We start from the raw sequence: 16,725 nt of genomic DNA, 5'->3' as shown, positions 1-16,725 counted from the left end.
CTAAGATTATTACTGGGCTGGGGCACCTTCCTTATGAGGAAAGGCTACAGCGTTTGGGCCTCTTCAGCCTAGAAAAGAGGTGCCTGAGGGGGGACATGATTGAGACATACAAAATTATGCAGGGGATGGACAGAGTGGATAGAGAGATGCTCTTTACACTCTCACATAACACCAGAACCAGGAGACATCCACTAAAATTGAATGTTGGGAGAGTTAGCAGAGTTACCCCTGCTAACTGGGTAAGAGGCACTTTTTCAAGTGGGTGCTCCTCTTTTATTTAGCAGGGGGAGAGTAACTGGCCCACCTCACCCCAGCACTGTCTGTTCTAGTGGCTGTCTGCTGGTATTCCTTTGCATCTTTTTAGATTGTGAGCCCTTTTGGGACAGAGAGCCATTAGATATTTGATTTTCTCTGTAAACCGCTTTGTGAACTTTTTGTTGAAAAGCGGTATATAAATACTGTTGTTGTTGTTGTTGTTGTTAGGACAGACAAAAGAAAATATTTCTTTACTCAGCCTGTGGTTGGTCTGTGGAACTCCTTGCCACAGGATGTGGTGCTGGCATCTGGCCTGGACGCCTTTAAAAGGGAATTGGACAAGTTTCTGGAGGAAAAATCCATTACGGGTTACAAGCCATGATGTGCATGTACAACCTCCTGATTTTAGAAATGGGCTATGTCAGAATGCCAGATGCAAGGGAGGGCACCAGAATGTTATCTGGTGTGCTCCCTGGGGCATTTGGTGGGCCGCTGTGAGATACAGGAAGCTGGACTTGATGGGCCTATGGCCTGATCCAGTGCGGCTGTTCTTATGTTCTTATACTCCCTTACTTTGAGGAGGCCTCTGTGAGTGACACCCAACTGCAGGATGCAGCACACGTCCCACTGGTACTGCTAAGCCAGTACTGGAAAGCACTGACATAAGGGGTTAGGATTGAACCCTGTATAGCCCACCAGATGCCTCAGGGACAACAACAGAAAGTCAAAAATATCAAAACTAATATAAAAATTAATACTAGATACTAGAAGTACCATAGAGCCTAAGCAGAAAATATCAGAGCTGCTGAACTCACGAATCCCACTTGGTGCTGTGGCTTGCCAAACCCCAAAGAGGCAACATTCACCTCTTCATCCCCAGTCAGCCACCTCCAGGAGTAGCCCTTAGTGTTCACCTCCCTGCCTCTCAGAGAGGCTGATTTTCTGGATCTTCACAGGTACATTGTTTCTGTTCTCAGTGAAATTTTCTCCCCAGAGATGTATCACATGAAACTAGTTCAGGCCAAAGCCCTTTATGAATCCAGGGCTGTGTTCTGTCTTGCCCTCTCTCATACAATCCCCCCTTCCACTTGCATTGCTCATCATTCCAATGACCTTTTTCTCCCTGAACAATATACCATGTGGCACATCCATTAGTTACACCTAGTGGGGTTAGGCTTTTAACATCTACCATTAATAGCCTCCCATATCACATGCTTCAAAGATTAAGAATCAGGATAATTAATTATCACTCATATAAAAAGAATGATGGATGGGAATCATAACAATAAATGGTCAGTAACAGCAGACTAAATGAATCTAGACAACCTGGTTTTAAAAATCTACCATAAACGATAAGGGACATTTGATTTAATTGGGATTACAACTCCTGGCTTCTCTATCTGTATCACTGACCAGTTATGTGACCTTGGATGCATCTCTTAGCTTTCCATGTTTCCAGGCTATTCATCTGTAAAACTGAGATAATGCCTCTTACATGATAGGGAAGAGAGCCAAGAAGGGAATGGGATTTCACCTGATCTTTTTTCTACAAACATTAATGCCTTTAAGGGTTTGAGATTATTACTTTAAAAAAAAAAAAAAGAGGGGGACTTTACAGCAGCTGCTGTGAAACCTTTGAGCTTATGGCAGTCTGGTGCAGACTCTGCAAAAGCCCTATATTCTCAATGATCCTGGAGTACTGTTACAAAGAGCCAGGCTGGATCCTGTGTCAGTGTTATTTGATGCAAAGTATCGCGAAGTCTGTTTTTTATCAATGCCTCTGCATACCAGTTGGTGAGAAGCAATGGCAGGAGAAGGCCATTATCTTGTTTGTGGACTTTCCAGAAGCACCTGAATGTTTGCTGTGGGAAACAGGTTGCTGGTCTAGATCAGGGGTGTCAAACATAAGGCCCGGGGGCCGGATGCAATCCGCAGACACTTTTTATCTGGCCCTCAGGCTCTCAGCAGCTGAGCAGTGCTAAGGAGTTACTGCTGAAAGGGCAGCCCGCATGAAAATTGGGCTCTCCCATATATTGAAATATAATCAAGATTTGCGTATTTTCTCTTCTGTCATTTGCAGCTAATGAGTTCCTAAGTGAGAAAAAGTGCTTATTTTTGGTTAAGACCTAATGTCATCACTTCCTGCCTAATGACATAACTTCCAGCCCTTAGCATGCATCATGAATGCTATTCGGCCCTCTGTATGAAACAGAGGGGTTGTATGAAACCCCTGGTCTAGATGGACCTTCTTATATTCTTACTGTTTTGATGTGTGGTTGTCTTACTGAACATGCCATCTTTAGTTATGCAAACACGAATTCAGTAGACATTCAACTGTTGTACTTTTTTCCACGAAGGGCCAAACATTAAAGATCAAACAGGGAAGTAGTGCCATGTTAGCAGAGCTGAGGGAATCAATCAGTCCCATACACCGAAAAGCTGAGTTTTCTTAAGAACTTTACTGCAACAAGGAAAGAACTGCAGTCCCTGTTACACAGGCAGAACAAGATCACAAGAAAAAGAAGGCAATGAAAACTCAAGCAGGAGACAGCAACGCACAAGCTTTTGAACTAGGAACTATATAGGTAACAGCTTCCCCTATTGGTTATTATTACTGATACTGTTATTGTTATTATACAGGTCTGCTTTGCAACATCACTCACCTGCATTTAAAGGAGTAACCTACACAGCACTGGCCTTGAGATGTAAATGTCCCTAGAAGCGTCTGAGTCGGACCATCTTGAAACAGAAGGGTGATTGTTTTTCCTAAGCAGCATATGGGAAACTGACACACTGCAACATGTCCTGTTGGGTAGCTTTAACAAAGATCAGGTCATATCACTCATAAAAAAGGAAGTTTATCTAGCTATTCTATGACCACATTGGAAAAACAGTAATAATCAGAGTTCATTTTTTTGAGCTTCTGATGTATTAGCTCGCCACATACAGGAAACAAATAAATACACTATTTCTGTAATCGTCCCAGTGCCAATTATCTTGTATCCTTTTGTATGCAGATGCTCGCCTTGCTGAATTGTTAGCAGCGAAGCTTTATTTGAGTCAACTGAATAAAGACTGTCTGATGGAGCGCAAAGTGGAAGCACCCGCCTCAGTGGGATTATTTCCCTGACATCTTCATAAACGCCACAGCAGCAAATGAATCTATTAGCCAAAGTGATGAGCTAGAAAGAGGGGACGTAAAGGTCTTGAAATGAGCCCTTTGTGTTTAACATGGCGTGTTAGAAAGCAGAGACTGACAAATGAAGTCATTCGAACTACAGAAGTGATATGAAATCTTGCGCTAAGAGCCTTTCATTCTTAATTCCCAGTTCGGTGGAAAGATCAAGCAGAACATGTGCTTCTGTGAAACAACTCCAAATGAACCATAGCCAAATGGCTGCCAAGGAAGCAGGCAGAGGGGCGGGTGGGGAGAGAGAGGGAGAGAAACAGAGCCTGGGATTCTAACGGCTTCATTCTATGCCAGGAGTGCCCAAACCCCAGCCCGGGGGCCACTTGTGGCCCTTGGGGGCTCCCAGTCAGGCCCTTGGAGAGCCCCCAGTCTCCAATGAGTCTCTGGCCCTCCGGAGACTTGCTGGAGCCTGTGCTGGCCCAACACAACTGCTCTCAGCACAAGGACGACTGTTTAACATCTCACCTGAGCTGTGGGAGGAGGGCTCCCTCCACTACTTGCTGTTTCACTTCTGTGTTGCGGCAGTGGCAGTGAAGGGAAGGCTGGCCTTGCTTTGTGCAAGGCCTTTTATAGACCTTGAGCTACTGCAAGACCTTCACTCATTCATATAAGTTCCATCTCTTAAAAATTCATTTATGTAAATTTATTCAAATTTTAAATGTAAATTAATTCTTTTTTCCCTGGCCCCCAACACAGCTTCAGAGAGATGATGTGGCCCTCCTGCCAAAATGTTTGGACACCCCTGTTCTATGCTATTGCACTACAACAGAGGCTTGGACTGTAATAGCTAAAGTTCAGGTCTGCAGCCAGAAATTTTGTGATGAGGCGGCTTAAAGGGGGAAGGTGATTGCCGAACAGTCAGAATATGAACACAGGTAAGCCTACTACCAAGAGCCACTGTGGTATAGAGGCAGTGCTGGCCTATCTGTGAGGCCAACTGAAGCAGTTGCCTCAGGCAACAGATGGGCTAGCATGGGAGATGCTCATCTCTGTCTGCCTCCTTGCCTCCACTGCTCCTCCTTCTCCTTCCACTCCCTGAACTGGAAAAAAGAAAAGAAAAGAAAAGGGGGACAGGCAGGAAGGGGACATGTGGAAGGGAGGGGAGTACTGAGCTGGAACATTGGCAAGTGGGAGGAGCAGCGGCTGGTACATCATCAGGTAAAGAGGAAGCAATTGGCTTGCCACCTCCTGCATAAGGAGGTCTTTGGCTGGCCCTGTATACTGGTTAGTATGTTGGACATATAGACTGACATAGATACAGAGTCAAGTCTCCCTTTCGTCATGAAACTCACTAGGTGGACTTGGAGCAGTCACCCTGCCTCAACCTAAGCTGTCTCACGGGTTTGTCACACATCAAGCAGAACAGTAATTGACTGCATTTCCTTGACGGCCAGGCTTGTAGCCTGGGGAAAGGTGATATAGAAATCTTATAAATAAGTGCATAAATAATTGCAGGACATTCTTCAAGCAGCCTTCGAGTTTTCTGTGAATAATCCATCCCTTTTCATTCCACAAAAGCCAAGGATACAAGAGAAATGATGTTCCATCAGGAAAGGCAAAGTAGAACTTCTTCCCTTTAAAACGTCTTTCTGCAGCTGCTATGCCTGATGGGAATCGTCTCATGGCCACCGATGGTGATGCATGAACTACACTGTAATTTCTCAATATCAAGGGCCTTGTGTGGCCTTTTGCAGCGCTCTCAGCCTTCTCCTTCTCTCTAAAAGGAACAGAAACATGGAAGCACTGTCTCTGGCTAGACACACTCACCCTGGCACAGGATGAGAATTACAGCAGATGTACTGTAGGAAATGGATATCGTTCTCTGGAAGCCGAGGACTACAGACAGTGTAGGCTCAGCTGCCACTGCTAATTAATGGCAACTTCTGACACAGGCAGGACCGGTGCATCCGTGAGGCCAACTGTAGCAGTTGCCTCAGGTAGCAGATAGGTGGGGGGACACTCATCCCTTGTCTCCATTGCTCCTCTTTCTCCTTCCACTCCCTGGATCAGTTGAGGGACACCAAAACCAGGGGACATCCAATAAACTGAGTGTTGGGAGGGTTAGGACAGACAAAAGAAAATATTTCTTTACTCAGCGTGTGGTCAGTATGTGGAACTCCTTGCCACAGGATGTGGTGATGGCATCTGGCCTGGATGCTTTTAAAAGGGGATTGGACAAGTTTCTGGAGGAAAAATCCATTACGGGTTACAAGCCATGATGTGTATGTGCTACCTCCTGATTTTAGAAATGGGCTATGTCAGATGCAAGGGAGGGCACCAGGATGCAGGTCTCTTGTTATCTGGTGTGCTCCCTGGGGCATTTGGTGGGCCTCTGTGAGATACAGGAAGCTGGACTAGATGGGCCTATGGCCTGATCCAGTGGGGCTGTTCTTATGTTTCTTATGAGGGGGACAAAGAGGAAGAGGAAATATGGAGAGAAGGAGTGTGCTAAGCTCAAACATCGAGAGTAGGAAGAGCAGAGGCTGGCATATCATTTGGGATGTCTCCTCAGCCGTGGGGATCTCCTGGGTCTGTTCTGTGTGCAGGTGAAGGAAATTAAAGAGGCCGAAACTTAAACTTGTTCCTTCACAGCCATGTTTGCTACCGGGGAGAACAAATGGAGTGCAGTTTTTAGTGGAAGTATACAATCTAGGAATCCCCAGCTCAAACGTTGCCTGAACCACTAGCACACTAAGTGGCCACTAAGACAAGCCATTATACCTATGCAGTCTCAGCCACACAGGGCCATTGTAAGGATTATGGATATACATTTCAGTGTGTTCTGGAAATAGTCTTTATTTGTTTACATTAAATTGTATAGGCCAGCTTTCTCCTGCCTCCCAAAGGGGTCTCAAGGCAGTGGGGCAGACTGTAGTTCTGCAAGTCAAACACATGCAGAAGATTCCCAGTTCAATCCCCAGCTTCTCCAGGGTGGAAAGGAGAAGATACTGCCAGTCAAGAATCAACCATACCTAGCAAGATGGACCTGATTCCATGTAAGACATCTCCTTATTCACTGTGCAGTAGGGCTCCTGGCTTCTCAGGGCATTGAAACAACATGTAAAATGGATTATATTTGATGTAACCGATGCATTTTATTCTTTGGAGGTGCTTACATATTTCGGCAAATTTCTCGGAGCCTCTCCCTGGCTTGAGGACACGGGTCCAGTTTTGGGTCATAAATTGAGCCTTCGCTAGAACCATCTTTACCTTTAGGTAGAGCTGCAAGAAAGTGTTTGGAAAGTAGAATGAAGAAAAACAGATTTCCTAGTACACTGTAAATTTGTGAAGAAAACCACATATCCTTATCAAGTCTCTCTCCAATGTAGTAGGCAAGCTAGTAGGGACCTTTTATAGGAGGACCAGCAGCCAGAGTGATTTTCTCATCTGGGATGTTGACACTTGCTGTCCATTTTCAATCCCTGGCAAGAAGAGATCCTCTGCTGGGCTTGGAATATGCTGGCTAGCACAGCTGTGAAGAAGGCCTCCAGGAGCCTTCTTCATAGTGAGCATCATGCTCCAATCCCCATTTGGACCTTGCTGGGAGTCTCTGCCCACTTCCTTGCTGAAATTTAAATAATGCCCCAGCTTTAGCTGCAACAGACTCCATGGGGGCTACTGTCTATTATTTCTTGGAAACTATATTTACCTGGGTCCTTTTGTGCCTTGCTGTCTTTGAATGACAATGAGAAGCAAAGACAGGAAAACGACAGTTGCTGAATCAGCTGGGTGGTGGAGGTAATAGCAATAGCTGGGACCATTTGTACTGCTGCACGACCTGCAATAAAGTGTGGGGGGGTGGGGGGTTAAAAGTGTTATTTTCAAACTCAAACAACAGTATTGCTTTCAAAAAAGAAGTGTATGACCTCAAAGGTACTGCAACTATAGGCAGAGAAAATCAGAAAAAGAGAAAGCCTAGCTGGACTGCTCCACTGGTTCCACTGGTTCCACCCCTCCCCAGCATCCATATGTTTGCCAGGAGTGTGACAGTGACCTATGTGCAGTACTCCCAATTCTGTGAACGAGCCCTGCGCATGGACAGCTGGACATTTGTTGGGCCCCAGTAAAGGTGCAGACTTGAAGTACACATGAGAAACACTTTTGTTTCAGGAACCCCACTTACTTTTAGGGTTCCCATTCTATTCATTTTGATCCTCCTACCTTTGTTTTGGAACCCATTTGGAGAGTTCCAATTTGTTTCCTGCCCTTCACTCACTTTCATTATGGATTTTTAAAAGCCTCCTGCTTTACACTGTCAAGCCACTGCTTATGTCAGTGGTGGCAGGCACCTCCAGGCAGCGACTGGGTATCAGAACTCATGCCGCCGTCAACATGGGTGGTAGCAAAATTAAAAGTATGACCATCCAGGAAAAAATGCTCACAGAAACTGGGGGACGGGGGACGGGACGGGACTGGTCTTCCATCCATCCTATTTGATCCCCAGTGTTGGTGTCATGAGGGTTCAAGCAGCTTCTATTGCTGCCAGAGGACTTTTAGTTTAAACCTAAGCAAGCTGCTTCATTCAGCTCTCTATCATTTTACCACCTGTAAAGGCAGAGATAATAGAACACTTCACATTCTTTTCTCATCCCATTTAATAGAATATGACCTTCCCCCTTGGTTTCAATGGGTGTTATTTCCAACACGGCCAGCAACTTCTGCTGTCCCTTGATGGTGCACTGGATTGGTGCAGTAGATGCTGCTACTGGTCTTCAGGTTTCAGTGGCTGGGCCTGGCTTTGTGGGCCCTCTGATGAATGTGGGCATTCGGCCAGCACCCAACTGGCCCAGCCCTGATTTCTGTGCTAGGGTGCTTAGTTGTCAACAGTAGTTGTCAACTTTCTTTGTTTCAATTACAAGAGACTCCAGGCAAGAGAAATCTGCTAGGCATGGCATTATCCTCAGATCTTTGTTGCAGCTCACAGGGTATGGGCACTATAACACTATTAATTAGCTGGTAGCCCTTAGGACACAATACAGTAAACTGTCTTAAGTGTTCAGAAAACATTTCCTTCTGCTGGGAAAAGTCACGATAATGTACTTTCAAAGATTGCCCCACTTGCATGAAATGAACCAAGTCTGCAGTCCTTTTCTGAGCCTACGGACTCCTCTTCTGGTTGTTTTAGAAATAGCAAGTAACTAAGAATGTAGAAATTCCGTTTTGCTGTTTGTTGAGCCACAAAGTTTGATTGCGACTGCTGAGAATGCTCCAATCTATTTTTCATTGGGATTTAGTTTCAAAAGGTTTATGTACATTACTGCACGGTAAACTCCATTCTGGGGCTTCTAAGGATACGTCCACCCAATCATTTTTATTCCAGTGGTATCTATTTACCTGCCTTTGGACATCTGGGTTGCCATCAGATATCAGATGAGGAACTGAGACCAGAGAGAAAAACCAATTTTTCAGAGCTGCGAGTTTGAGAGAGGTTCCTCATGCCACCTCCACCTAAATAGGCTTTGAAGGTTTTTTAAACTCTGCAAAACCCTGTTTTGTAAATGTGGATGAGTGCCTCCTATAAGACAATGGCCTAATGCATTAATAAGGAGCACTTATTAATAGTACTCCTTATTAATGAAGCACTATTAATCTCCTCCTCAGAGCCACTGGCTTAGTTGTTACCATATGCTGCCAGATAGCAGGAACTTTACAAAGAAGGAAACCAAAATATGTGTGGCCAGCAGGAGCCAAGCACCTATTACAGGATGTTCAGATTATTTTCTGGGATGTGATGTGTGTTAAGGAGGATACGGTTCCTTCCATGCATACCTGCTGAAGCTGAGGGTGTCCAGTCTGACTAAGGAAGGTCCAGCCTGCCTAGTGTTTCTACCACTAGGTGCAAAAGAGAGCGACTAAGATGATTACGGGGCTGGGGCACCTTCCTTATGAGGAAAGGCTACGGTGTTTGGGCCTCTTCAGCCTAGAAAAGAGACGCCTGAGGGGGGACATGATTGAGACATACAAAATTATGCAGGGGATGGACAGAGTGGATAGGGAGATGCTCTTTACACTCTCACATAATACCAGAACCAGGGGACATCCACTAAAATTGAGTGTTGGGCGGGTTAGGACAGACAAAAGAAAATATTTCTTTACTCAGCGTGTGGTCGGTCTGTGGAACTCCTTGCCACAGAATGTGGGGCTGGCGTCTACCCTAGATGCCTTTAAAAGGGGATTGGACAAGTTTCTGGAGGAAAAATCCATTATGGGGTACAAGCCATGATGTGTATGCTCAACCTCCTGATTTTAGAAATGGGTTATGTCAGAATGCCAGATGCAAGGGAGGGCACCAGGATGAGGTCTCTTGTTATCTGGTGTGCTCCCTGGGGCATTTGGTGGGCCGCTGTGAGATACAGGAAGCTGGACTAGATGGGCCTATGGCCTGATCCAGTGCGGCTGTTCTTATGTACCACACAACATTCACATCTCATTCAGAATCAGCACATGCAAATAATTTCTCAAGGAATGAAAGCTCTTCCAGCTGCAAAGGAGACCTGGGTCTTGGTGTAAAAAGTGGCAAGATGCTACTTTCACAAGGGTCAGGCACCAAGAAGAACTGTTTCTTCCACTTACCTTTCTTCTTTGGTTCTCTGGTCATGATTTCAGATGCCTCTTCCGGGGTTTTGGGGCTTAGCTGTTGACCACCTTCCAGAAACCGCCTTGCAATCTCCACAGTACTGGGACCTGGGAGAATAGATAGTGGAGTTCAAAGTTAAAAGTGTTACAAGTGTGTCCCACAATAAAATGTTGCCGTGGATTCCCAATTATGAAGGGGAAGGCTAGGGAGGGAGAAGGTGGGCGGGTGTGCGCTACCTTGTCCTTGGATATAGGCCACCTTCCCAACCACTTCTTTCCTGTGCCTTTTCCAACTGTCTCTGAATATTCTAACTGTCGTCTTCAGTTACAGCCTTAAAAGATAAAGGGCACAATCCTAACCAGGTCTACTCAGAAGTAAGTTCTATTTTGTTCAATAGGACTTACTCTCAGGGAAGCGTGGTTAGGATTGCAGCCTAAGTCACACATCCTGCCCAACTTCTAGTTTCTTTAGAATCTTTTCTTTTTAGTTCCCGCTGAGATAAGAGTGAGAGTTATTCATTTAATTTTTTTTTTAAAGGAGAACTCCAAGATTTAAGCATAGTTGTGATTAGGAAGCAACAATGTATCCCCCTACTTACTACAATAACAGGAGAGCAAAAGATACTGGAGTTTCCACTCTGTAGTCAAGGAGGTGTTAGCCATTTCCTATGTCTAAATGTCATGAACATAATGAAAGCTCCAAAAAAGCCTTGAAGACTTCTAATTCAGGAAACTAAAAGGGCTGTGGGGAGAGGGTTAAAACATGTTTTACATACACATGTACAATACATACTTTCGCATACCTAGGGAGTCCCCCAAGTATGTCCACTATCTAGTTTTTTTTGGGGGGGGGGTGGCCTCATTTTGTGTACAAATTCATAGAAACTGAAGCAGGGTACCAAATGCTGTCCCTGCTACCAACACTTGGCTCAGTAAGGACTGCATATCACACCTACCCACTACCTTATACCAATTTTTAAAGGCGAAGCAGAATGGAGCAGAAGAGGAAGTGAAGGAGAGGAGAGTACTGGGCTCCTCTCTTCTCCACTTCTGCTTTTGCTCTTTCTCCCTTCTCAAATATGAGTGAGGCAGCAATGATGGACAAGTAGAATATCTACCCTCATGCCACAAAGCTAGATGGCATGGCAGCAGTGTCCACCACCACCCACTTGCCTGATAACCTGAGTTGACAGTTATGCAAAAGTATTGCCTCAGAATTGTAGCTGTTCATACTTACCTTATGGGGGCATACTTATCTCAGGGAAAGAAAGACAAAGGGGATAGCAGTGAGTGGAAAGGGTTAATGCAGGACGAGCTATTAGAGGACCAGAGAGGGAACTTTCCCCCTGAGGTGACTGTAATCAGCACTTCCTTATATGGGCATAGTGCCAGAAAGGTCCAAGCCCACAGTATATAAAGAAGAGAGATACTCCAGGCTCATATAGGACATTCTTCCTGGCTTCATTTTCTTCAGGAATATAATTAATGTCACCTTAATAAAATCTTTGTTGAGCTTTGATCTGCTGTCTGCCCAATTCTCATGCTGGTCACTGACACTCCCATGGGCTCTCATGGGATTTTTTTTTGCCAAAAGCCAGGTGGGATGGCAGCAATGTCCACCACCACCCACTTGCCCAATAACCTGATTTGACTGCCTCAGTTTGTCTCATTGTGAGGCCAGACTGAGCATTTATTAGGATAGAACACCATTTTCAATTAACCAGGGTTAAATCTGTAATCCTAATCTCTGAGTTTTTAATCTCTACTTTCAGATTAAAAACACTTCCTTGGTTTCTTCACCAAAGACACCAATGCCATATTCTCCAATAATCTATAAGAAACTGGCTTTGTTAAGAGAAGAACCAGTTCCAATTCTGTACCAGAAGCAAGAGTTTGCCCAGCACTGAATCTTGCCTCTTGTATGAGATTTGTGGCAATGAACATGTAGTTGCCTTTTGCTGAGGCAAATCATCAATCTGCCTAACCTAGTATTGCCTACTTGGCTGGTAGCCATTTCCCTGGCTCCAGAACACCTCCCGCCATGCCCCAACTTACCTCTCCATCACCCGGCACGTCACACAGAGCACCTGGCAGCAATCCACCAGCCTCCAACCAGCCCTGGGCCAGCTCTGCTCTGGCCGCACGCTATTGGTTGCCCAATTGTCTTAGAGCACATTTGCAACAGTGCATGCTGGTGGTGAGCTGGCATGAAAAGGTCAGGCCCTTGGACCTGTTAAGATAACGCTTTTTCCTTTCCTGCCAACCCTGCTTTGATACATTTGATAGCACAATCCTATGCCTGTCTACTCAGAAGTAACCTCATTTCACTTAATGAGGTTTACTTCCACAAAAATTTTTATAGGGTTACAGCCAAAATTTTCATCAGTTTTTAATGACTTTGCAAACTAAAACACTGGAAATGAAAATAACTGAACTAATAAATGTTTGCTCAAATTTGGGACCCTGTGAATATGCCTGCTTTATTATCTTAAATAATAAGCTGCTCCCAGGAAAACAGATGTGTAGATCTGGAATATACTTCAAGGTGATCAAATCCTGCATGGAGAGGGTTCTCCATTCTCAAAACTATAGTCCCCATTTGATAAGGCAGTAAGTGTTTGCTTGCTTGACCTACATGTGGAGACAAGGCACCCCCTTTCCCACAATAGCCTCTCTCATCTGAGATCAAAGCTTGGACAACTTATATAGACTTCTGCACAGAGTGCAATCCAATAGAGTGTGACAAACATGCTGCGGGGTGCTCTTGACAACTCAAGAGTCAGCAGCACTGCTGGGGAGGCTTACACTGCATCCCAACACAGGGCCACTGCTGAAGGTAGGATTTGTACTGACCAGCACAGAAGCTTCAGGAGGGCAGCGGGGAGGCAGGGAGTTACATTTCTGGGTGGGGGAGAGCAAAACAGGGTGGATCAGGTTCAGGAGGGAGCAGGATCAGGGGAGGCGTTCTCCACCATATCCTCACTCCCCTCCTGGGTCAGCTAGCTTTATACCAGCCTCCTAGGATTTCAAGGATCTGAGGTGCCCCATCTGGCTGGCTGGCTGGGACTTTACTCGGTGTAAGGGTAAAAAATTCCCTTACCCATAGGAGACCTCCAGCGACCTCCTTAACCTGTGCTGGATACAGTGCAGGCCTTTGGCCTGTCTGTGCCAGTGCAGGTTAAGATTGGGCTGCCGAGTCCCTCATTCATAATGTATTTTGATGCCTTTTAACTGGAGACACTAGGGACCTGCACTGAACCTGGGACCTCCTTCATACTAAGCAAGTGCTCTACTAATGATCTATGGCCCCTCCCCAACTCATCACCTGCAGTGAGTACCTGCCCTTGAATGTTTGACAAATAGCAAAATTTGTGTGTGTGTGTGAAATAGCTGGTGGTGTAGCTGTAGCTAATAGCTATAGCTAGTGGCAATGTTTTCTGAAAAATCCCCACTTCTTGCAACTTTCAGGATTGTCTGCAGCTGCTGTTTCCTTTAGCTGATAATATTTCAGAATTTTTCTCTTTTCCTTTCTGGAGCAACACCAGCCAATCAGGGTTCATACAATATTGGTACCTAGGGTCCTCAGCTAGATTTTCCCCCTTTAAAACTCTGCACCAAAATTTGCAAGTTTATGAAAAGTGCCTCAACCACCAATTTTAGCTCAGTTCTACCCTGATCCTTCAACATAATCTGTAGAGATTACTTTGCAATTCTACCAGAAGGCTGCAAAGAAGCCAACATGCTTGCTTCAGTGACCTTACCGGCAACCGCATTAATCATTATCTTCATCTTGATCTTCAGGAGCTCAGTTAGCAGATGTACAGACTTTTGTTGGAATCTGTGGAGCATCTCTTGATTTTCAAATGAAGGGGACACATAGTTAGGCTTAATCTCTGGTGCTGCAAGCCCAGTCTTTTGAATTCTGGAGGGAGCAATGCTTGTGCTAGTGAAACAAACTGGCTCCTCATCGAAGGAAACAAAGTGGACAACAGGACAGTACAGACCACTGAAGGATTTCCTTGGTGATGATGTCATGAGCTCATCCCATGTGAACTCGAAGATGTTCTTGACCCCTCGTGGCACATGGAAACCCATTTTCTGCCATGCAACAAGCATGTGCACCATTTCAGACAAAATACGGGGTGCTTTGGCTTTCATGTGTTCGTAATCAGGACTGCACTTTCCTTTACTCATGTCGCCAGTTCTGTCACTGATGCGAGGCAATCTAAAGAAGAACACAAAAGAGAGATCTGCGCATACATGCAAATGGCTATGTACATTACGCAAAAGCAAGACGGCAAACGAAGAGGTCAGGGTTTGTCAAATGAGTACAAAGGGCTGGTTAGGGGAAGAGGCAGGTGGCAGAACAGGTGGGAAAATGTGGCAAACAAAAAATGAATACAATTAATAATGTCAAATAATACAAAGCTGAATTCTTAAGTGCTTTTGTATTCTGAATTTTTTTCCCTACATCTGGGGCACTGAGAGCTCACTTCACCTACTCCTTCTTCTCAGTCTCCCCTCCCACTCTTGTTATCCTGCTACATTAATTGGGTTTGGATCATAGAAGGGGCCCAGGCTATTCAGGAATGTCAGGTGCCATTGTCTGTTTCTTGTACATTCTGATGTAAAAAAAAACAAGCAATAAACTAGAAAGGTTTTCAAAAACGGTGTAAACAAGGGAAGAATGGCTGAGTAGAAAATGCTTTGCTAAATAAAACTGAAGAGATCTCTTACCAGTCAGAATAGACAATACTAAGGGCACAATCCTAACCAGGTCTGCTCAGAAGTCCTATTTTGTTCAATGGAGCTTACTCTCAGGAAAGTGTGGTTAGGACTGCAGCCTTAATGTACTAATTCTCTCAAGCAAATGTCTCCTACACTTTCCAACCCATCCATCTCACAGAGAAAGACTCACATCCTATCCTATCCCCTCTCATTCTGTGGAAGCAAGAATCCTGCTTCATGCACACGAGTCTGGGAGAAACAAATTAATACTACCTAAATCTCAAGAAATGTATAGCATCAAAGAAGAGAGGGCACCAGGATGAGGTCTCTTGTTATCTGGTGTGCTCCCTGGGGCATTTGGTGGGCCTCTGTGAGATACAGGAAGCTGGACTAGATGGGCCTATCCAGTGGGGCTGTTCTTATGTTAAGCAAGAATCCTGCTTCATGCAGTTAACAGCACACAAGTCTGGGAGAAATAAATTAATACTACCTCAATCTCAAGAAATGTATAGCATCAAAGAAGTCCATATAATTGTGAACTTACTATCATCTATGACAGCTACCAACAGGTTCATCTGTTTTATTGAATTGTTGCTGCATTAACAAATTGCATGTTTATGTTGTATTGGAATCGAAGAAGATCTGGTGAGGAGATAGTATGTGGTGTCAGCAGTGCCCCTTTAAGGGTTAAGGCCTGGGCTTTCAGCAGAGGGTGTGCTGCACAGCTACAGCCACTAGAGGCAATGAGGTCTCTAGGGATACAAGGAGCACCTGATGCAGGAAGGGTTGGTGGGTTGTAGTGGACAGGAGACTTGCTTGCTGATGGAATGGACTGACTTTGTGGCTGACCTACTGGACAGCGAACTCATGGACTGATTTGGTTGGTTGGCAACCTTCAGTCTCGAAAGACTATGGTATAAGCCTACAGCACCCAGTATTCCCAGGCGGTCTCCCATACAAGTACTAACCAGGCCTGACCCTGCTTAGCTTCCGAGATCAGACAAGATCCAGCATGTGCAGGGTAACAGTTGCTGTTGGACTGATTATGGCTCTGTGTTTTGGACTGACCTTCTGGCTAACTGACTCATGGACTGATCCATGACTCTGCTAATGAACCAATGGATTGGCTAACAATGTACTGGACTTTTGGACCGATTATCTGGCTCACTAACTAATGGATTAAACCATTTTTCCAATGTGTCATGTTGCAATGGTGGAAGAGGTTATACCTGAATGCTGAGACTTCAAGTCTTAGCGCCAGGTCTAGAGTTTGCTGTCAACTCTGACAGCTGCTGTAAGCACCTGAAGATCCCCATTCCAGACTTCTCAGCAGCACTACCATGAGCACGAAGGGAGGAGGCTTCTCCTCTCATCTGCTGTCCAACAAGGCTAGAAGCCATGCTGCTGAGAAGACAAGAATGAGGTCCTCTGCAGGCCTGTAAAAAGTGCTATAAGCAGTGGGTACACCAACCAGGAAGAGGCTTCTGTACATACAGCGGTAGCTGGCCGACATCAGAACCAACTTAAATAAGGTAAGTTTTATTTGCTAATGAGACTTCAGAGACTTGGGGCGCAATCCTGCCCTGGGTTTGGGCCACTGCAAGTCCCTTGCGCCGGCCCAGGAGGGTTGCAAACATGCTGTAAGGCACATTTGCACCTCCTCAAGAGCCGTGTTGGTGCAAGGAGATGTGGTGGCTTCTCTTCCCTCTGTGGTGGCTTCCCTGCTGAGTCTTGCGTCGGCCTGGCTGGGCCAACACAAGAGGAAAAGGTAGGCGGGGGGAGGCAGGAGGGAGGCATTCCTGGGCGGGGGGTTGGCAGCCCCGGGGGCGGGCAGGTAGGGAGTGGGGGGAGGGACTAGGATTCAGCAGTTGCGCCAGATCCCAGTCCCCGTTCCCAGGGAGAATAGAGCGGCTTCACCTCAAGAGGTGGCGCAAGTTTGAGGAGACCTATAGGCGCCAGCAAGCCTCCTGGTTTGC

At 45.5% G+C, this 16,725-nt stretch overlaps 1 protein-coding gene across 1 annotated transcript in view; it reads right to left on the bottom strand.

Annotated features, from left to right (window-relative positions):
- C2H3orf20 (chromosome 2 C3orf20 homolog) overlaps positions 1-16,149 on the bottom strand; it is a 66,999-nt gene extending 50,850 nt beyond the window's left edge. The window contains exons 1-7 of the mRNA XM_066612980.1: positions 16,052-16,149; positions 13,783-14,246; positions 10,019-10,129; positions 7,095-7,223; positions 6,562-6,667; positions 4,974-5,162; positions 2,919-3,071 (exon numbers count right to left, since the gene is read on the bottom strand). Of these exons, the coding sequence (XP_066469077.1) occupies positions 2,919-3,071; positions 4,974-5,162; positions 6,562-6,667; positions 7,095-7,223; positions 10,019-10,129; positions 13,783-14,246; positions 16,052-16,149 (1,250 nt within the window). The remainder of the gene's footprint in view (positions 1-2,918; positions 3,072-4,973; positions 5,163-6,561; positions 6,668-7,094; positions 7,224-10,018; positions 10,130-13,782; positions 14,247-16,051) is intronic.
- Positions 16,150-16,725: the final 576 nt, after the last annotated feature.

Source organism: Tiliqua scincoides, chromosome 2 (genome assembly GCF_035046505.1).
Source record: "Tiliqua scincoides isolate rTilSci1 chromosome 2, rTilSci1.hap2, whole genome shotgun sequence".
Classification (NCBI taxonomy): Eukaryota; Metazoa; Chordata; class Lepidosauria; order Squamata; family Scincidae; genus Tiliqua; species Tiliqua scincoides.
Note: the sequence above shows the minus strand (reverse complement) of the source record. Positions and strands in the feature narration are given on the sequence as shown.